The sequence below is a fragment of the Seriola aureovittata genome, chromosome 18 (assembly GCF_021018895.1).
Source record: "Seriola aureovittata isolate HTS-2021-v1 ecotype China chromosome 18, ASM2101889v1, whole genome shotgun sequence".
NCBI lineage: Eukaryota > Metazoa > Chordata > Actinopteri > Carangiformes > Carangidae > Seriola > Seriola aureovittata.
Window position 1 is genome coordinate 2,535,455 of NC_079381.1, and position 21,630 is coordinate 2,557,084.

General features: G+C 41.9%; 1 protein-coding gene across 4 annotated transcripts; it reads right to left on the minus strand.

Annotated features, from left to right (window-relative positions):
- Positions 1-1,868: 1,868 nt before the first annotated feature.
- On the minus strand, positions 1,869-21,218 carry zer1 (zyg-11 related, cell cycle regulator). 4 transcript variants are annotated; one of them, XM_056403684.1, is made up of 16 exons: positions 21,092-21,218; positions 19,833-20,050; positions 19,557-19,707; positions 15,182-15,636; positions 13,840-14,013; positions 13,643-13,757; positions 12,561-12,707; positions 12,270-12,443; positions 11,366-11,581; positions 10,776-10,817; positions 10,340-10,459; positions 10,087-10,202; positions 8,911-9,099; positions 7,797-7,894; positions 7,411-7,513; positions 1,869-5,831 (listed from the first exon to the last, which is right to left on the minus strand). In XM_056403684.1, exons 2-16 carry the CDS (start codon positions 19,997-19,999, stop codon positions 5,744-5,746), a joined length of 2,355 nt encoding a protein of 784 aa, XP_056259659.1. In that variant the 5' UTR covers positions 20,000-20,050; positions 21,092-21,218; the 3' UTR covers positions 1,869-5,743. The 4 variants fall into 4 exon arrangements, with proteins under 4 accessions (XP_056259659.1, XP_056259658.1, XP_056259657.1 ...); XM_056403683.1 differs by having other exon boundaries at positions 19,833-20,065; positions 21,092-21,205; XM_056403682.1 differs by lacking the exon at positions 21,092-21,218 and adding an exon at positions 20,845-20,964 and having other exon boundaries at positions 19,833-20,065.
- Positions 21,219-21,630: the final 412 nt, after the last annotated feature.

A 21,630-nucleotide genomic window follows, 5' to 3' on the forward strand; every position in this document is an offset into this window, starting at 1 on the left:
ATGGTTTTCAATTACATGAAGCTCTGAGGAAATTTAAGTTGTGGATTTGACATCCTCATACTCTAAAACACAGGATTACATTACAAAATCATTTAAATATGTCCTGTGGGTAAAATTCTGTGCTAAAATGTTTCTTATGCCAGAAACGGTGGCCATCTTGAAATTTTGGAATATCAAAAGGGCCCCAGAGGAATAAATCTACAGATTTTGTTGCTTGTATCAACATTTTAAAGATTACTGCAGTTATCTGCTGCACTAAATGTTCATTTCTTTGTAAATAGTTTGGTGTCTCATCTTAGGGGTGAAAAGTTTCTTTCTCTTTCTGCTTCTCCTCTTTCTGATTTTCTCTGAGCAGGAATTGTCCCGTAGTGAGAGGGCTGCTGTTTCATGTAACATCATGTAGAGAGGGGAGGCTGGTATCTCAGACAGAGGAGGACTCCTACAGGTCAAGTCAAGTCAATTTTTATTTGTATAGCGCCAATTCAAAACATAAGTTATCTCAAGGCACTTTCCAAATAGAGCAGGTCTACACCTTCAATTTATAATAATATTTACAGAGACCCAACAATTCCCACCAAGAGCAGCACTAGGTGACAGTGGCAAGGAAAGACTTCCTTTTGGTGGGTGGGGCCATCTGCCTCGACCGGTTGGGTTGGAGAGGGAGAGGGAGAGAGAGAGAGAGAGAGAGAGAGAGAGAGAGAGAGAGAGAGAGAGAGAGAGAGAGAGAGAGAGAGAGAGAGAGCATGGAGGAAAAGAACAAGAACGTACAGTGATAGCAATATTAATAATAGAGATAGTAGCGGCAGTAACAATAGTAATGTAATGGCAACTGTAGTGCTTCTACTGATAAAAATAGTGACAGGTAATAACATTAATAATTATCATTATTATACTAGTAAATTCTAGCAGGTTTAGCAGCAGGTGTTAACAGGATCATGGGGCAGTAGCTGATTTACAGTTGCAGGTCCAGACTCTGCAGCTCTGGAGGAGGGAGGACCTGCAGAGAGTAACAGGAAGGAGAAGAGAGAGAGAGGGACACAGCCTGGGCGATCATGTGCTTGAGGGAAAAAAACAGTTAGAATGATGCAGTGATGTGTGTTGTGATGGATGTGTGTTGTGTTGTGTTGTGATGGATGCGTGTGGTGCTGTGATGGATGTGTGTTGTGTTGTGATGGATGTGAGTTGTGTTGTGATGGATGTGTGTTGTGATGGATGTGTGTTGTGTTGTGATGGATGTGTGTGGTGTTGTGTTGTGATGGATGTGTGTTGTGATGGATGTGTGTGGTGCTGTTATGGATGTGAGTTGTGCTGTGATGGATGCAGATGTTTGTCCTGTGTGTGTGTTGTGATGGATGTGTTGTGCTGTGATGGATGCAGATGTTTGTCCTGTGTGTGTGTTGTGATGGATGTGTGGTGCTGTGATGGATGCAGATGTTTGTCCTGTGTGTGTGTTGTGATGGATGTGTGTGGTGCTGTGATGGATGCAGATGTTTGTCCTGTGTGTGTGTTGTGATGGATGTGTTGTGCTGTGATGGATGCAGATGTTTGTCCTGTGTGTGTGTTGTGATGGATGCAGATGTTTGTCCTGTGTGTGTGTTGTGATGGATGTGTGTTGTGATGGATGTGTGTTGTGCTGTGATGGATGCAGATGTTTGTCCTGTGTGTGTGTTGTGATGGATGTGTGTGGTGCTGTGATGGATGCAGATGTTTGTCCTGTGTGTGTGTTGTGCAGGAGCTGATGTTGTCTACAGGTATGTACAGGTGATCCTGTCCCCAGTGGAAATGACCTTCTTGTGCTCAGAGTTGTGTTTTCATCAGTTAGTATTCCCAGTTTAAGCAGCTGCAGTGAAAAGAGAGAAACAACACAATAACATTTTTACCACTCCATTTTATTGCTTATTCATACCTTTACACTAACGGCCTGGTTCTATTTAGATCAGGAAAAACTGCAACTCCACACTGGATCAAATGTTCTTCACACGGATCAGCAGTTACAAAAGAAATCAATGACAGAGTGTTGACAGATTCAGAAACATGATGAAATTAGTAGATGACACTTGAAACCGTTTGTGACACAGCAGTTCTCCTGAAGCAGAAGTTCACTTTCATTTTTTTTGTTTTTTTTTTAATTCTTTTTATTTTCAGCACAAACATCTTTATAAATAATCAGGAAGAGTCAACACCCCAAGACGTCTTTTTCTTCATGGAAAATAACTGAGACAATGATTCAAACCAGAGAGAAGTGCTGGAGTCGATGATGAAGATCATCTGCTTTCTCTACAGAAAGTGCACACCTCCACCACCAGGATATTTCTGATTTAGTTGTGACCACATGAGAAATCCTCTTCATGTTTGCACATTTGAATCCCAGACAGAAACATTTAGTGAGTCTCTAATGAAGCTGTCCACTCCAACACCAGCTATCACTGTGACTGTGAACTGTACCGATCAGATCCCATCAACACACAGAGAACCGTACATGACAACCAGGAAGTCAAAGCCAATACAACTGATATGAAATAGCTTATAAAAGATCAGTTAGGCATCACTCATCCACGTCATCTTTAACCGTATTGATGCAGAAAGAGACGCTGTACAGAGGCTGATACTGGGAACCAGCTGGAGCTACACACACTGTGGAGCCAGTGTGTTTTCATGACAAACCACTGTGCAAGATGTCTGAGCCGTTTCCTCTGAACCAACTCGTTTTACAGCTGCAGGAGAAAGTGACCGACAGTGGATCCTTCACTGGCAGGAAGTTTAAAGTCTCAGAATCCCTGGACCAGGAGCAAAGAGTCCTGATCAGACCACCATCCAGATCCTGTTCACTGCTGGAGGTAAAGGGAGTCTGTAATCCCTGCTCAAACTGTCCATTCAGCTCATTTATTCAAGTCAAATTAAATTACAGAGGCAACGATGCACAGACCTAAAGTAAACTGTATTTAAACATAGTAGAAAAATGAAACTGTGATTGACAGAATCATTGTTTAATTGTTTAATATTGTTGTAAAACAAATCTCTTTGGGAACCTGGGTTCTGGGATATAATGATGTTCACATTGTTTTCTGCACAATTAATTACTTTAAAAACAAGGATAGATGAATAATAGAAATAAAAGTATGAATTTTGTTCACTCACTCATGGCCCTGCTGATTCAGATTGTTATGAAGTTATTTAACTGAACGTTTCTCTGAGAGTCAAACCTCCTGCTACACTGCACACACTAACAAACCTGCTGTTTTTACCGCTGGATGTCTTTATATCAACTTTCCTAAGGTGTCTGTTGTACTTCCCAATATATATATTTCTATATTTTTTTTTTTTTCACAAGAAAACACCACAGGGTGTCTCTAAGAGTAACTTTGATTTGGGAGAAAAGAGTCAAGTTAAACCAGAACAAGTTTGGTAAAATCAAAGGTGAGAACTGAGAGAGCTTCTATATTCACAGTCAAACAGTGAAAAGTCCATCACCACCACCCCCCCACCCCCCCAACGTAAGGATGTCACTTCCTGAACAGATCATTCCAGTTTCAGCTTTAAACATGTGAACGCACCATTTTATTTTCTCCCATCAGCTTGTAGAGAAAAGTGTTGTGATTGAAGTGAAGCAGTAACTTAGCAGCATGTTGACCCACCAGTGAAACTGATGGGCCATCAGGTGTTAAAGGACATGTGTTTCTGTCAACCTGGTCTCTGTTATTATCTGGCATCTTACCCGACCCCTGACCTGAAGCACTGATGAGCTGAGAGGCGGAACAGATGCTGCCTGTGACATTCATGTATATTTTAGTCAGTGATTTATCAGTGAAATCTTGAAGGAGCACTGAGGGAACACACTGCAAACACTATATTCCCAAAAGTATGCGGACACCCAAACAAAGCCGTGTCGGAGCCTGCTCCTCACCTCTGCTCCAGGCTACACTAGCTGCTAATAACATAACACACCTGAATCTCTGACTAGACTGTTGATGGTCGAGTTGAATTGTGGGTAATTAGGAAAAAGGTCTTGACAAGGAAGAGGACTAAGTGGAATAAAAAAAGACGATCAATTCTGATCCCTTTTGATCTTTAAGGTTCTGCTATTGCTACATAGCTAACATTAGCATTAACAGTTGTTTACTCACCAGTCTAGAAGAAATTTTTTGAGTTCAGCAACAAACTTCATTCCTTCGCTCACCAACAGCTGTCTCCAGAGGTGGAAAGCAACCCTCTTGATTTGCCTCTATTTCTATCACCTCTTTTCTTCTACTGAAGTTAGCATGCTAACCAGCTAGCCCCGGCCTGGTCAGATCTTCTTCAGTCTGTACTGAAGAAGTAGCTGCTCAGAGGACGTATTGTAATTTCTTGTATTGTAAAGACAACAATGTTTGAAGATCTTGTCAAGACTGGTAAGTAAACATCTATTAACGATAAAGTTAGCATTGTAGCAATAGCAAAACCTTCAAGTAGCTCCTTTAAATAGTGACATTGTTACAGGAGTGTAACATTAAATCTGTGGAGTACTCTTTGAACATTACACCCAAACTGCTGCTTGAACGGCCTCCACTCTTGTGGTTTCAGGCTGCAGGACTCAGACACATCAGTGAGGTGCAGCACTGATATTAAATGATCTGGCTCACAGTCAGTGGTCCAGTTCATCCCAAAGCTGCTGGATGGGATTAAGGTCGTGCTGAGCGCTGTGCAGGCCAGTCAAGTGCTTCCAAAAATCAAACATGGAAAACCGCTGCACTGTGTCCACATACTTTTGGCCATATAGTTTGTCATCTTAGTGTGTTGTGACCTCCCTCACAGCTGAAGCTCACCGCTACTTCCGGAAGAATCAGCCTAAAATGCCAGACAATTGAAAACAAGAGTCAGGTTGAACTACACCTAAAAGGTTCCTTTAAAGAGCATCCAGGATTTCTACACGACGACTGAATGAGGGGGTGTTCTGTGTATAGTTTCTTATCACTGACCATATATCAGTCAAACCTAAACAAATTTAAATACAGAGTAAAGTCATGAGTGTTTACAGTTATATTATAAAACATACACACGGTAAAAGGATGAGACAAACTGAATATTTACATATTTAACAAACAAGTCCATCGTTGTGCCATGAAGGTCTGGAAGTTTTCCCTCCCGCCAACATCAGTGTGATGCTTCTCTGCAGCCTACACACACATAATGGCTAATATTCACTGTACATCTGTGGCAGCTCAGTGGCCCCCACAAGCATGAGTGAGTGTGAGAGAGCAGTGTGAGAGTTGTGAGCTCTAATGGCGGAGCAGGACACTACGCAGCCTTCAGCCGTTCATTCAAACATAGTTATACAGAGGAGAGCTCGCGAGGGCTTCAGGTTCCCTCCACTGAGTCAAGCATCACTCCGACTGTTTTGTTCTGTTGTTAAGTCTTTGAGACACACACACACACACACACGCACACACGCTCACACACACACGCACACTGAGAGATAACAGTCACCCACCCCCACAACCCCCGTCCTAACAGAAGAGATGTGTGTGTGCAGCAAAGGTAATCACCCTCACAACAAAACTCCATGCACCAGATCTCAAGTCCTATGTGTCAGAGATTAAGGTTCAGTCCAAACTGCTGCAAACAGGGTCAGAGACTCAGCTCTGCTCTACAAAATAAGAAGAAGAAGAAGAAGAATGCACACAATTGACCCTTGTGGTGATGACGGTAGGTGGGGCCTTAAGGTTGGTTTGCTTGATGTTTGCTGGGAATCATGGCTCCTGTGGGGTCAACCTCTCTGTCCAAAGTTTACCTCCTGTCCATGGTTCGTCTCCATGGGGTCTTCTTTGAAGTTTTCACACTGCTCCATCACTTTCCTGCAAACATGAAAACAGTTCAAGTTAGCTACAAGTACACCGGGGCTTTCTACCACACACGGTGTGTATTCAGTTACAGTAACTGCACTCTGTCCTCTGCTACAGCAGAATATTTCTCAGTCACAGTGAAGAAGATGCCAGATTTTACATTACACAGGCAAAGATTTCTCAACACACCCTTCACTTCACTAGTGTCTATAATGAAGGGTGATGCTCTCCGAGCTTTTCTCACCATTCAAGTTGTAGCATCCAAGCAACTACAGCTACATTTACATTTACACATTTACTCAGACGCTTTAATCCAGAGAGACTTACAGTGAGGTTCACCACTGAAGCTTCAGAGCACTAGAGACCTCGGTGTAAGAACTAAGCACTACATCTTTTTAATTAGTGAAGGAGATCAGGTGAAGAAGTGCAATGAAAGTTCATAGTGAGAGCTGGTTATAAACTTTTTACACCAAAATTAACAGGTATAAGCAGGTTTTTAAAACGCAGGTAAACCCACTAAAAAAGGCAATTAACACCTTTTACACTGCCACCCGAGTTTGTCAGAGAGGACACACACACACAAACGCAAGGGAGAAACAATGAGGTGCTAGCCGCCGTGCAAACTAGTAAAATGAATGCAGATTGTTCAGTTTTCATGACTGACAAAAGCCTGATGTTAGCAGGTCGTCTGAGGCCGTCCTGTGTGCAGAGATGGTGATGACAGACCACATTCATTAGAGGAACACAGTGGATGAGAAGGAGCAGAGCCAGAAGTCTCTCTGAAGGCTGCATTAGTGACTGAATCTGATTCAGGCGGGCAATCTGTAGTTTGCGGAGGTCGAGTGTCATGTGACCCTTCAGGCTGATCAAAGACCAGACAGGCTGCTGCATTCTGGACCATCTGTAAGCGTTTGACTTCTGTCAGAAGAGCATTGCAGTAGTCGAGGTGAGAGATAACCATGGTCTGGACCAAGCAAATGTGTGTGTGTGTGTGTGTGTGTGTGTGTGTGTGTGTGTGTGTGTACACACTCTGGTATGTGATTCTGGGAAAAGAAGTCATGTTTCTAAACTCTCAATTGCCTCTGCTCTTAATTATAGTGTCAGCCGTTCGTTTCCTGCAGCCGCTCATTCTGACCATGAAAACCACAGATGAACAAACCTCAATGAAAATGTCCAAAACAGATATTTTGCATTCATGTGATCTGTGTGGAGGAGAACATGGAACCTACCGACAGAATATTTGTGAAAATGACACACACCTGAACTAAAAGGAAACAATAGGTACGTTTTTCTGTATCTGGACCAAATTACTACTAAAGCGTCTGTGTGTGTGCGTAGATCACTGCAGCATTAATACATGAGCTATGGACCAACACCTCTAATCACTGTCTTTACTACATATAATATAATATATACATGAGAGAATCTAAAACCAGGGAAATGAAGTCTTCACACTTCTTGGCCTACGACTGAATCATCAGCTGTAGATTTGATGTTATTAATCAGAAGCTTCCTACCAGAGCACTAACAAGTGTGAGCAGTACGCAGAGGTGAGGGTGAAGCAGTTTGTACAGAGAGCTGTCAGTCCTACCTGGCCATGTCCTTGGTTTCTGGCTGTGAACTGTCCAGTTCCAGAACTTTCTCCAGGAGACTTATTCCTCCTTCTTTTATCAGCAGGGGGCAGTATTTACTCGCTGCAGCCACAAATAAATGAAAGAGAAAGACTTGAGAATTACACCTGTGTATTACTGTATACAACACAATTTAGACAAAATGTTAGTAACAAGTGATGTTGGATCACAGTAGATAATAATATGAATGTGTCACAACCCAAATATGTAATAGTGTGTTGTTCTGGTCTAATATAAGCAAGCTCTAAGTCAAACACAGGTTTACAGTCACAAGTGTCAGAGTCTTCAGGACTCTTCTGAGGATGTAAAGACTGAATGTGATGCCTGGTGTAAAGCAGATACTCACGGTAAACTGACACCAGGTTGAAGAGAGCCCATGTGGCCCAGTGCTGACTGACCGGAGAGATGCCCTGAGGCAGCAGTCTCAGGATGGGCTCAAACGACCTGAGAGACCAGACTCCAGTTAAAAACTCACATTAAACAGCAAAGAAGAAGACACTGCTCAGTAAAGTCAGACATCTAATAAAATAAATGCATCAGAAACTTCACAAACAATGTTAGTGTAATCAAATACCTACAATCAAAAAAATGTATTACATTAAATATAACTTTTACTACCTACTAATACTTCTTATCATCTGCATTTCATGGAATTTGTCCGACGCTAACGACCTAATATCTGCAAAACTAAACTAACGTTCCCATCAGCCTCAGCTGTGCTTTATGTTAGCTGCTATTAACAAATGTTAACTCCAGCATGGTAACACTGTCACTGTGAGCATATGATGTTAGTTTAGCATAAGCACGGCCTCACAAAGTCACTGTCATGGCTGTAGACTTCAAGATTACTGAATAATGTAAAAACCTTGTGATTACAAATTTTTAAACTTCACGAGAATTTCTACATTTTATATTGTCATTAAATATATGGTACTAGGTTATAATCATTGATTGATATGATAATGTGAAGCATTTAATTATTTAGTAATTTATTTACAGTAATATGTTTTAAAAACGTATGTTTTAAACCTATTTACATTACACTGACTTAAACTGTACTCTGTCTAAATCTAAGCTTATGTGTTATCCAAAATGTAATATCTTGATACAGTCCAGCCCAAACATCGCAATATATGTTATTATCCCAGGTTTTTTTTTTTTTTTTTGGGGGGGGGATTTTTTTTAATACAGTTATATTACTGTATTTTGTGTTTCAGGTGTTTTTTAAATAATATATAATAATATTATTGTATTTTATGTTTCAGGCAAAGCAGTAAAATGAGGGTTGGACTCTGCAGCAATATTATGAAAGAAATCACATATAGCAGGAATAAATTCTCATTGCAACATTTTGATATAAATACATACACACTACAGTTTAAAATACATTATTAATATAATACAAAATGAAACAGTTTAAACAACGCTGATATGGCTCTAACAAAGACATTGGACAGAACCTGTAGTTGATGTTGCGGCGGGAGCTGACATCCCAGCTCTGGATGGCGTCCCACATCTTGTCCATCACTGTGTCTCTTCTTGGCTCGTCCATAGACCAAACCTCCGGCCCATCAAACATGATGTGTGACAGCACACCGCAGGCGTTGTACGACACCTCGATCCCATCTGCCTTACTGTCCAGCAGGTTACTGTCAGAGCATCACACAGTGGGTGGGTGGGTGGGGGGGTCGGATGAAAAAATATCTAATAAGAGGTCTGACTTCTAGTTTGTATGAAAGAGCAAAAAGTCAGTTCTCACTTGCAAACACTAGATTCACTCAAGCTGTTTGTTAAAATATGTAAAGGATTCTATTTCTTCTTTTTTTGCTTCACATGGTGAGGATGCAGTGAGGATGCAGTGAGGATGCAGTGAGGATGTAGTGAGGCTGTAATGAGGATGTAGTGAGGATGCAGTGAGGATGTAGTGAGGCTGTAGTGAGGTTTAGTGAGGATGCAGTGAGGATGCAGTGAGGTTGAGTGAGGATGCAGTGAGGATGCAGTGAGGCTGTAGTGAGGCTGTAGTGAGGATGCAGTGAGGATGTAGTGAGGCTGTAGTGAGGTTTAGTGAGGATGCAGTGAGGATGCAGTGAGGATGCAGTGAGGATGCAGTGAGGCTGTAGTGAGGATGCAGTGAGGATGTAGTGAGGTTGAGTGAGGATGCAGTGAGGATGCAGTGAGGTTGAGTGAGGATGCAGTGAGGATGCAGTGAGGATGCAGTGAGGCTGTAGTGAGGCTGTAGTGAGGATGCAGTGAGGATGCAGTGAGGATGCAGTGAGGCTGTAGTGAGGATGTAGTGAGGATGTAGTGAGGTACCTGGTACCAAAAACAAGTATAGTCAAGTGATGTTGAACCTGTACCATGTAACAGAAAGATGCTACCAGTGTGTTTGAGTTATGACAAAGACTGTTTGTAAATGATCTAATTAAGTACATGCAAATCTTAGATACTAATCCTATCTAAAAGCAGAAAGTTGTTTAAATTATCTTCAGGAGCTCTGTGTCAAGCAGCAGGTGAGAATATCCACTGGTGTTTCAAAGACATTTGACGAGTAAACTTGTCATAGGTCTTTAAGTTTATTGATGACAGGCAGACTGACCAGAATCATTGAAGAACCATTTTACCCACTCCTCTCTTACCTGAACACAGTGATGAACTGTGGGGTGAGCAGCTGTGGCCTAAGAGCTTTGACTTCAGCAACATTTCCCAGAAGCCCCAGCATGTTGCGGTGAAGCTCCTGCTTGTCTGGAAACTCCTGGATTGAGATCATAGAGTAGAAATATTTGAGGATCAGTGTTTTAGTAGTCCAGAAGCAGGAGGTTTAATCCTGTACAACTACAACACTGTCTCTAACATGCACTGTGCGGAACTTATCCTGGACTGTGGACTCACCTGTAGACATTCCAGAAACAGACTCATCCCCCGGCAGTTGAGAAACATCTGACAGTTGTCAGGTGTCTCATCAGTGATGTTCCACAGAGCGCTCCAGGAAAACTCCATCACCTGGTCACACTGAGGGGAAACACACACACACACAAGCACACACACAAGCACACACACAAGCACACACACAAGCACACACACACACACACACACACACACACACACACACACACACACACACACACACACACACACACACACACACACAATATTACATTCAATACTGGAATCATGATAAGTCTGCATTTAAATAATGATAAATTATTCATAACAGACTGCACCAAAATTCATAATCATCCACTGAGTAAAGTGCCAGACAAGATTTATGCAGATAAAGCAATACAACTTAGAACTGAAATGATGCAGGAGTAAAACAGAGACTCACCATTCTGTCCTGTAGCTTCTTCTGAATTAAATTCAACATTGTCTGAAAATGAGAAAAAAGAATAAAGTTTGTGTATAATGAATTCAATTTAAAAAAAAATTATTATCAGGAGCTGAGATCCTCAGGGTGATGTCACACAGGTAGTAACACTATGACAAAACAAGGTAAAAGGCTTGTTATTAAGGTGTAAAAGATGATGTACAGTGTGAGTATAAACATAACTGTGGTCTCATTCAGCCCCATGTTAGCAACCAGCCTTTTATAAGACATGCTGAAGCTTAAAGAAATCAGGATTTGGGTATTTATTGACGTATTTTTTATTCATAGAATAAAAGCTAAAAATGTCTTGAGCTTGTGTTAACTACAGACGTTATTTCATTCACTTAATCAAAAACCCATAAACTTCAGGACGAGGGAACAGGAAGTGCTAATATGGAACTAATTTCTGAGTTTTAAGACTCATTCCTGCAGCTCTCCATAGAGCAAAAAGAATTGGTGTCTTCTAACTGTCCTGACACTTGACCTCAAAGAACAGCTGTTTAAACTGGACATCTGTCATGAAGAGGAGAAAGTTGAACAAAGTTTATTACCTTAACAAATCCCATCTTTCCCACAGCTTCCTTGTGATGGTTGTCCACCTGACAGACCAAAGCGTTACAGAGGTGAACAGCGATTCTCTGGATGGACTCGTCCTGCCTGGCCGGCTCCAGGATTTTCAGTAGCAGCTGGTTGACCCGACTGTACTGGAACTCCAGCTCCTCTGGAATACTGAAGTTACACAGAGTCAGGCAGCAGTTCCTCTGGACCTGGGGAGGGGACACAAGGTCAAACAGAGGACGGTTAATAAATGAAAACAGTGTAGATCCAACAGAACCAACAGCTGATCTGATGGCAAATATTTGATACACTTTGATTAAGCGGTGTATAAAATATGTCATTCATCAGCTATATAACAAGCTCATGTTTTATGTTTTCTTAAGATTACAATATTAAAGAACTAGACTTTGTAGAGCACTTCTTCCTCACCAGACTGCTTTCACCTTGTAACCAGAGGCTGCATCTCTGGTTACAGGGCTACTAGTATAGAAGGTCAACACTGATACTAGCTAACACTCGCAGCATTCACAACCTGTGTATTTAGGCGTGAAGATGAGGAGGAGAGGACTGCAGGATGACACGCCCCCTTCATCAGGCTGCTGCGTCACATGTGGCTTGGCTGGTATTATGACTCAACCATCTGCACATGCACACGATGTATATCCAGGTATTACATACACACTTTTATTGTGTGATCAGATATACTGACATGCAAAATAAGAAATCATGTTTTTTTTTGAAAATGTAAATGTGATCTTGTGAAGGCAAATATCTAAATCATCACTTCACTAAAATATCTGTCTTTTAAAACAAATAAACTGAAATCTGAGCCTCCTTCCTCAGAGATGATGATGATGATGATGATGATGATGATGATGATGTGCAGACAGTACTCACAGTGACCTCCTGGTACTGCTCCATCCCATTCAGCACCACTTGAATGACTTCTCTGCGCAACCGCACACTCTGGTCGCTGCGGTACTCTGTGTTGGTCAGGTAGAACAGAGCGGCGCTGCCGGTCACCTGGATGCTCTTATCATATTTATGGCACTTCAGTGCTGCGATGACGAGCTGGGACGAGGACAGAGAGTTTTACCGGAGAGGTGTGAGAGAGAGTTGCAGGTACAACATGCAGAAAGATTTTATCTCCCCTCCATCAGACAACAACCAGACAGAAATCCATCGTACCTGCAGAGCTCGGAGCAGCTGGCTGCAGTGTTGTATCCTGGCAATGTCAAACAGCTGATTGATGGCTCTGTGGGCCAGTTCAGGGCGAAACTCTGTGTAAGCTTCAATAGCATTCAGGACCTGGTCTTCATTCTTTGATCCAGTCACCTGAAAAAGCAACAAAGAATTAATTTTTCCATTTCAATCCCTGCTCTCCTACACTGAACCCTTTACTGTTGACTGACCTGTTATATGTTCTGATAGATCACCATCATGTGCACCGACTAATGTTAGAAGAAAGAACTAAAGATGTATTTCAGTTACAGTTATCCTGTTTTCTATCTGACCAGTTTTCTTGAACCCGTAACCTAAGATCAACTGTATTTCATATCTTGTGTTCATGTCTGCTTGGAGTCAGTCTTTTTGTTTTCTACTACTTCATCATCACAGGTGTCGCCTCCAACAGTCCAATCAAAGACTGCTTTTTCCTTCTTGGACTGTTTCACTTGAAAGAGGGGAAACCGTTGAGGCCTGAACAGGTGAAAGGATCCGGAATTTCACAAGCAAAAAGCTAAAAGTTCAATCAGATAATAACATTATTAAAATTTTTTATCCCACCAATCTTCTTGTGACCCCTCAGATTCATTATTAGCTGTTAACATGGTCTGGTTAGCAGCGATTGAACTTTTACATTTCAGTATCTAAATATAATTGGCTAAATAAAAATTTTTGATGATGGGATCTTTAAGATTCATTTGAAAAGTAAATCATAGACCAAAGTGAGAGTGTTCACCCCTAACCTTAATTACAAAAGAAGACTTTCTGAATCCTTGCACACTCCCTGTTCTGAATGTCCTTCACACTTATGACTTATGTTTTTTAAATTGCTGTTGACACTGAACGTCACATTTCTACATAATAAAAAAGAAATAAAACACTGTATTGAAACAGTGGCAATAGGAATGTTTGGAAGCATCTGGATCAGGTGGCAAAAAGGACTTCACCTCATCATCCAATTGTCAACTAGTCCAGAAGTGGAAGAGCGGAATCGGAAGCATATATAATATTAGGAGACTAAAAACTGGTCTGTGTGTGTCTGGTACCTTGTAAGCAGGGATGTGTGTCACGTTACAGAGGGTGGTGTCATATAAGCCCAGGAACTGCAGGGGCCTCTTCAGTTCCTGGAAAGGATAGATGCTGCTCTTGCACGGCTCAATGCTGAAACAAAGAACAGCGTGGCTCATTGATATGTTCCCCCGAATCAGACGTACCAATGTATGCTTCTCAGTTAGTCACCCACCTGGGTCGCCCCATAGCTTCATCAAAGTGCGGAACTGTGCTGTTGTCCAGCATGATGTGACCTGAGATGTCCAGTGACACCAAGTTGACCAGACGCTGCACGACCACCGTCAGGATCTTCCTGGTCATCTTAAACTTAGAGGTCCGCCTGCTCTCCCGCGACACGTCCAGATGCCTGAAGTTTGGAGGACAGTGACAAGTTTTAAAATGATTCGAGGACATGTAAAGGGAACTACATATCTGCACATTTACATATTAATATGGTTAAAAACTGGGGTAAAAAAAGGGTAAAAAAGCTGGGGGTGAACATAGATCGTTTGTGTTGAGCTGTTGGAGTCATCTGAGCTGGACGTCCACTTCTAGGGAGAGTAGCCACAGAACTGAAACATCTCCATTTACAGACAGTTTGTTTAACTGTGGGCTGATGAAGAGCTAAACTCTGAGACTGTCTCAGCTTCATGCTCATCATCTCTTCTTCATCCTCAGTCTCTGAGATCTTTGTTGTGAGGCCTGGTTCACATCAGCTGATTTTTCTTGTCAAAGTGTCTCTAACCCAAAACCTCCAATCTGGTTTCACTGACTGACTCCAGGTCTGATAAATGCTGACTCCAGCTAGCTTCTGTTCATGTCATTAGTCGAGGGCTTCACACACTATTTCCAGCTACACTGAGAAAGTTTGAATCATGTTTTCAATAAGATTTGTGTTATTAGTTCAACTAGAATGTGTTCATTATTGTAACTTAGATGAAGATCTGATCATATTTTAGAACAAATTTAGACACAAATGAAGATAATTACAAAGTTTCGCTGACTTTTTCTTACCACAGCTTTTCTTACACTCACATAATGTAACCGTTGGATCATATATGAAGATAATATTGTGACTGTTTCCATTGCAGTGTAGTTTGATGCTTCGTACTCTAATGCTCAGTGTAATACACTTCATCCTCTGCTCTACCTCCAGCAAACTATGGACGTCGTCTGATTTGGTTGGACAGCATGGTAAATGAGCCTTCTCTGCTACAGCTGCGCGCGGACTCTCCGCCATGAATAATGTACACATGCCTGTACGAGCTATGTGTGAGTTGGCATTTTCTCTCTGAAACTGAGGAGGCTGCTGTCAGTTAATCTACAGGAAGCATACAGGAGCACCTATAGCTGGGCAATTAACCGAAAAAGTATTAAACCTACATAAGCTGGTACTACCTCATTTTCAGTCATCCCTCCTCAGAATCCTCCTGTCCTATCTCCTATGTTTAAATTCAGTACCAGTGGATCATTTCATTTTGAGTTGGATGAATGGGATGAGGCTACAAAGAACTGAAAGCCCTGTCCCTCCTTACCTGAGATTAACAAGCTGCACCACTGTACTGACCAACTCCTCCGACAGGTCCAGGTTGTAGAGGACCAGAGAGGCCAGTCTGTCTTTCCACTGGCAGAGAAAAGCTGTTCCCACCAACGTAACATTAGACAGATCTAGTGAGGTGAGTGACTTCAGGGGTTTGAGCAGGGTCTCAGCATCCACTTCGTCAGGTAGGCCCCCCAGGTTGAGCAGTCTGAGGCGGTTGAACCCCTGGAAGTTAAAGTCTGTCTCTAACGCTTGCCTGGAGGCGGGGCTCTCGTCCTCCTCGTCCTCTGTGTCTTCATTGCAGGCGAGCGGGGCGCCGCCCCTCCTGTAGAAGATGTGGCTGCAGCCGAAAAGACAAAGAGACACCAAGGTCTCGCGGAAGCAGGTGAGAGTTTTCAGGCTGCGGGACGACAGGTTGTTGCAGTAGGTGAGATGGAGCTCAATCAGGTCCTAGAAAAACACACCAGAGGAAATAATTACTGAAGTGATCAGTGAGCAACACACTGACAGCAGCTACAGGTTGACTGACAAACTTTATCACAGTATCTGCTTTAAAATGAGAAAATGGCTTTTCACATCTATTGGCATCCCTGAATTTACAATATTACAATTTTGTAAAACCAGAATATTTTGATAAAATGTCCAAAGCTATGCACAAAGAAACAACAAAAACACACACACAAAAAAGCAAAACACAATTATCAGCAGCCTTCACTGATATTTGGTTGTAGAAGCCTCGGCAACAACAACAGCCTCTGAAAAGAGAATGAATAACTACATGAGTCTATAAATAAATATACATATATATTAATATATATATTATTAAATATATATTAGCCCCCAACCAAATACTTTTCCTGGCCGACTAGTCATTGTATGTTTATGGTATTAAATTAAATCAGGTAAACACATGTTTTTGGGGGGCATCTGAAAAAGAAACATTGCTAACACAGAGCTACATTACAGAGAAATACAAAACCGCATGAGTCTGGCGCGTGTAGTAAGCGAGCCGTCCGGTAATGACACCGGCAAAAAACAAAGAACTCATTAAGCTCCAATTAAGCTTGGGCCAGATACCAATTTAATTCTTGCCTCAATGCCCTCCAAATCCACACACTGCACAGTATTTTGTTCTTTGCGTCCAGACAGCCAGTATCTGTTTACAGTGGTAAAACATGACCTAGAAGATTTTCAGCTGCCACCTTCCAGTCTCTAATCATCCACAGAGCTCAGGTCAAGAGATGATGGCAACAGGTCTAACATGGCTCGATGTAGTGCTGGGCGATATGACTTCAAATCAATGCAATATAATTATTTCAAAGCATTATCTCGATTACGATTCATGAATGATAAATTTGGCTGCGTCGCATCATCTAGAGATTCTGTATCTCGCCTATTTGTCAAATGTGAATAATAATAAATTATAAAAATAAAGTATCTATCCATCCATCCATCCATCCATCCATCCATCCATCCGAGGAGCCTTTTCATCTGTTTCACAGAGGTGATTTTGTATTAATAAGACCTCTGGACAAAGACAAGGTCTCCCAGGTGGAAAAGACTGTTCCAGGTGCTGCTGACAACTTCAACAGCTCTTAACATCCAGGGCAGAACAAAATGGATCCATGCTTCAAGGTACAGATCAGAAAGGAGGTGGAAAGCCATGGGGAGTGAAAGGGTGGTTGTACTTCTTCCTTCTGCTCGGTGAACTTGGGGACCATGCGGGACAATCCAGTCATTCCAGAACATGCATGTACTCTCATATTCACAACACCGACACGGTTACAGAATGTACACCACACATTGAAACACTCTCTTTGCAGTGCGCTCCAGATCAACCGATGAAGAGAAAACTGAAGAAAATGAAACTGTTGTGATGAGAAAGCATAAAAAGGATGGTTCAGAAAATACGGATGGATTTTTTCCTCCAGATCTAGTCCAGACAAAAGGAGAAGTGGATCCCGTCACATCTGAATGTTCTACTGATGGATGTAAAATAGGTGGCTGTAAGGTAAGTGGTGGTCGGCTGCACACACACTACACACTACAGACTCGGTTGAGTTAGTAAAAGCTTTGACAAAACGAGTTAAAGAACATCACACTCCTCACACCCCTGACTGTAAACTGAGGGGTGTTAGCTGTCTGCGGGATCACAGTCAATGACGATGTTGAAGATGAAACCGGCGCACTGGTTTGTAGCCAACAGGGTAAACATGTTGCAAAGCACCCGTCTGCCCCCTCCATCACTTCTGAACTTCTCGCTGGCGGACAAATTTCACATCCTGAGTTTTCAGGAGGCTGAACCTCACCACTGCCATGCCCCCAGGTGGTCAGGCGTGCACACTCAGGTCCAGCGCCCGGCCTCACTGCTTGTTGGCACCTCTATGGTTCATCACATTGCGGTGCTCGGTGGCCAGACTCTGATGTCCAGATGCTTATATAAAGCATATAAAACCAACCGCTTTGCAACTGACAAAATAACTCTACCTCTGCAGTTGTTGTTCATGTTGGCACCAATGACATCAAAGGTCAACAGGCTGAGCTCAAAGACTGTGTCTGCTGGACACCCATCAGGCAACAGGTGATTATCTCCCATTTTGGTGACATGAAAATCAGTAATTTCCACCAACTCCATATCTGTCTAAACGGTTTTTGCACCAGCAGAGAATCCCCTTTGTTGACAGCTTTGCTGCTTTTCTAAATAGGCCTCAGCTGTTTAAAAGACTTGTGCTCCTGCAGTGAGTCTGACTGTAAGAAGGTACAGTCAGATGGACTTCACACACTTATTTAAATGAATACCTTCAAAATCACCAGTTTTCATTTTCAAATAATAAGACTGCTTGTGTTATGTCATCATACACACAGTCTACTAGTGTCATTGGCCCTCATTTATCAAGATTGCGTGAAAACAGGCGCAGATCTGAGCGCAGAATTGGTCGTACGATAGGATACACGTGTGATTCATGAAACATTCGTATCTGACCAATCCCAGCGTACGAATGATCGGGTCTTGATAAATGCGGCGGCTGAATTCGATCGTCATTAACATGTTACGCCCTTAAATATTCCTGGTTCGGAGGCCTCGCCCACTAAGGTCAAACATGGAGAGAAAAGTTACTGGCGAAAAACGAAACTTTTCAGAGATGGAGATCGACATCCTGACATCCGAGGTGGCGCAGAATAAGGATGTGCTTTTTGGCAGTCTGAAGAGCGGGATCAAAGGAGCTCATAAAACCGCTGTGTGGAAGAGGGTGACGGAGATGAGTTTGGCTCTGCAGTGCCGCCTCCTGCAGCCGCGCGCCAACACAGCTGTTTTGAAAAATAAAAGAATCGTGTGTGTCCCCAGGCCACCACGTTTAAAAGTGAAAGCTTGGCATCACAAATCACCTGTACATTTATAGAGTGGTAGTTTTTGCGATTGATGAATGCGTAATCATTCATGGATGGTGCCTTCAGACGCACATGAGTGCAATCAATTGCTCCAACCAAATTTGGAAACCCAGCAATCTGGAGATCCCTGCGGTCTCTGAAAACGCGCTCACGTCTGACACGCGCGTATTGTTCCTCCAAAACGAGTAAATCTGCCATCGTTATGATTTGATAACTGCCAAAGCATCTGTTTAAATAAGGGAGTGAGTAAACATCTGACCAACCACAGTGCAACAATGATTATCTCACTAGATGCTTTTAATTGTTGTTCCAGTTGTGTCATACCCATCGGAAAAAACAAAAAACAATTACACAATTTTGCCATGAGTTAATTTGCAAACACATATTTCTGCTTGTATTTATTATTATTTCAAATTTTAATGTGCAATAATTAGATGTCATGTTAGGCTATTTAGCCTCTCATATTGTTTTATTGTACAAAAAAGTGGTATCAGTAAAAAACGTGGGCTTTTTTAAAATTCAAATTTTTTTTTATATTGTTTTATTCGTTTTAAGAATCCGTTTTGATCTGTTCTAAATATGTGACTGTTTATGCTAATGACAGCTGAGGTTTGTTTAATAATTATTTTCAGACTCAGCCAGATTTTGCTGTGCTGCACCGCAAATTCAGATTTGCGTACACGAGCTCAGACCTTACGTGAGATCTGATCGTAGCGTCCGCTCACGTCCAAATTGATAAATGCCGAAGCTTGCGTGGAAACGGTCGTACGCACGGTTTTCTGCCGTACGTTCGTTTGATAAATGAGGGCCGTTGTGTCTCTATAGTTCAGTTGATAAATAGAATGTTATTATAACCTGAGGGGTCTGATTGAATTCAAGTTTTCTAGTTGAGATTCTCCACAGAGGTGAACTGGAAAATGAAAATGTTCTACTCAAGGTGTCATCAGCTTATTCTGAAAAATTAGTTTGTGGCATCCCACCTGTTTTCTAATTGCCTCCAGATCTCTGTCATGTACAAAGTCTTCTCTCAGCTGTACCCTGGTCAGTCTGGTGCTTCGAGGGTCTGAGAACAGCTGGAAGAAGTTCTCCTCTGGTTCAAAGTTACTGTCTGTGTGGACCAACTCCATATATCTGTTTCAACAAACAAACAAAAGAAACATGGATAACCTGCAACATCTTAATAAACACAGAATAGTTTGAAATACTGAATATTCAGAAATCAGATTAACATCTCAGCGACATATCTCTTCACGTACGTGTTGACCAGCTTGTCGCAGATTTCGCTGGGAAGGAAGATGTCTGAGCGCAGGCAGACCTTGTTCCTGAACCCCTGGTAGCACATGGTCTTCCTGAGGTTCCTCAGGCAGAAGACCGTGGCCAGAGTCATGAGGCTCTCAGGGTTGTCTCCTGCTTTGGCTGCCATGTTAGCCTCCTCCTCTCCGGCGTAGATCAAAGACAGGGCAGTGCAGGGGACCTTAAGAGGCGAGCACTGATCAAAGTCAAGGGTCAGGAACAGTGTGATTTAAATACAAATAGTGCACATGAAGACACTAATTATAAATAGCACAATAAGCTATTGTCTGCTTGATTTTATTACTATCTTTGTCAATCACTGCAGGTAAACATTAATGTTTTAGGTTATTATATATCCTCATAGGGAATATGTGACAATGAAAAAAAATAAACAATGTATGCAATAAAAAGAGAGACAAGGAATTAAAGACAGTACATTTGATCTAAACATCAAAGTGCAGCATTAAAGATATTAGCTGGACGTTACAGTTTTTGTTTTCTATATTACATGTCCCGTGTCTGCTTTGTGTTTAATTAACTGATGATCATACTGCTGTTAAAAGGCCTCACTGCCATGAGAAACCAGTCCATATGTCCATTTTTGACCACCTATTTGCAGACACTGCAGACCTGTGCATACTAAGCTAAGTTAGCTGTCATGCCTACTGTTAGCAACTATTGTTACCTACTTTGCAACAACTTGTTTCAACATTAATAACAAAATCATTTTACAGTAATTATAATACGCTGAATGGCTGCAGCTGATTAACCGGAGCTAGTCACCAGCCCGCTGTGTTTTGGTCTGTACTACGAGTTTGTTAGCTAACCATACATAGCCCTGTATCCTGAGGGAGACAGCAGACTGTCACTAAGTTAGCAACCCAGCTAGCTAGCAACACTGTAGAATAATTTACTTTAACAGCACTAACGCTTCATAGCTGCTGACAAGCGGACAACAAGTGTTGGACTACTCACTCACAACAACCCAAAATCCCACAGAGCCACACGTGTTATTCTAAATGAAGCCTTCATTTGCCGATACGGTATCAGCAGTGCACTTCAGCGTCCAAATTAGCTTGTGGCTAACGATGACTTTCCCTGCTATGGTGTTAGCTAAGTTAGCTGGTGGGGCTAGCGCTAGCTAAAAGCTGTGTGTGGAAATGCGGGCTACAAGCAGTGGTCAGCGGTGTTTGAGTGCACGGCTCAGCAGCCGGAGCTCTACCTTAGCTTTCGCCAAGGCTGTGTGTCCCGATGACGGCGAGAAGTGGAGTTATTATCACCAGTCTTCACTCATCTGATTTTCGTTTTCGTCCGATGTCAACAAACAGACTCCTCCTCCTCCTACTTCTACTCCTCCTCCTCTTTCCTTCTCTTTCCTTCTCTTCCTCTTCTCCATCTCTCCTCCTTCCAGCTGCTATTTTTACTCTGCAGTAGTACAATCTGATCATTCTGTTCTACTTTAGTTTTACTCCAGTTTTATTAACCAATACATCAGCCCGTTGTAATTAATTTTAGTTGTAGCCTACTACTAGTAGTAAAAACTGTATAAACAAAAACAAGCTTAACTGTACTGATAAAGCAAATGGATGCAGATATTTTTAAATCCATCCATACAAAAGATTTTTGAAAAGAAATTTCTGTTTAACGAATCTTAATTAAAATATACATTTTTTCTAATCAAACCTATTTAGAAGATACTTTATTTGTTCTTGTCACCCAACCCCTTATGCTAATAAACTGTGTGCCAAGCTATTACAACAA

Bases quoted from the DNA above. Each gene is read 5' to 3' on its own strand.
- zer1 (XM_056403684.1), bottom strand. From the start codon at position 19,999: ATGGCAGCCAAAGCAGGAGACAACCCTGAGAGCCTCATGACTCTGGCC. The intron at 10,460-10,775 runs GTGAGTCTCTGT...GTTTCCCCTCAG, and splicing joins AGAAGCTACAGGACAGAATG to TGTGACCAGGTGATGGAGTT. The intron at 10,203-10,339 runs GTGAGTCCACAG...ATCTCAATCCAG, and splicing joins TGTTTCTGGAATGTCTACAG to GAGTTTCCAGACAAGCAGGA.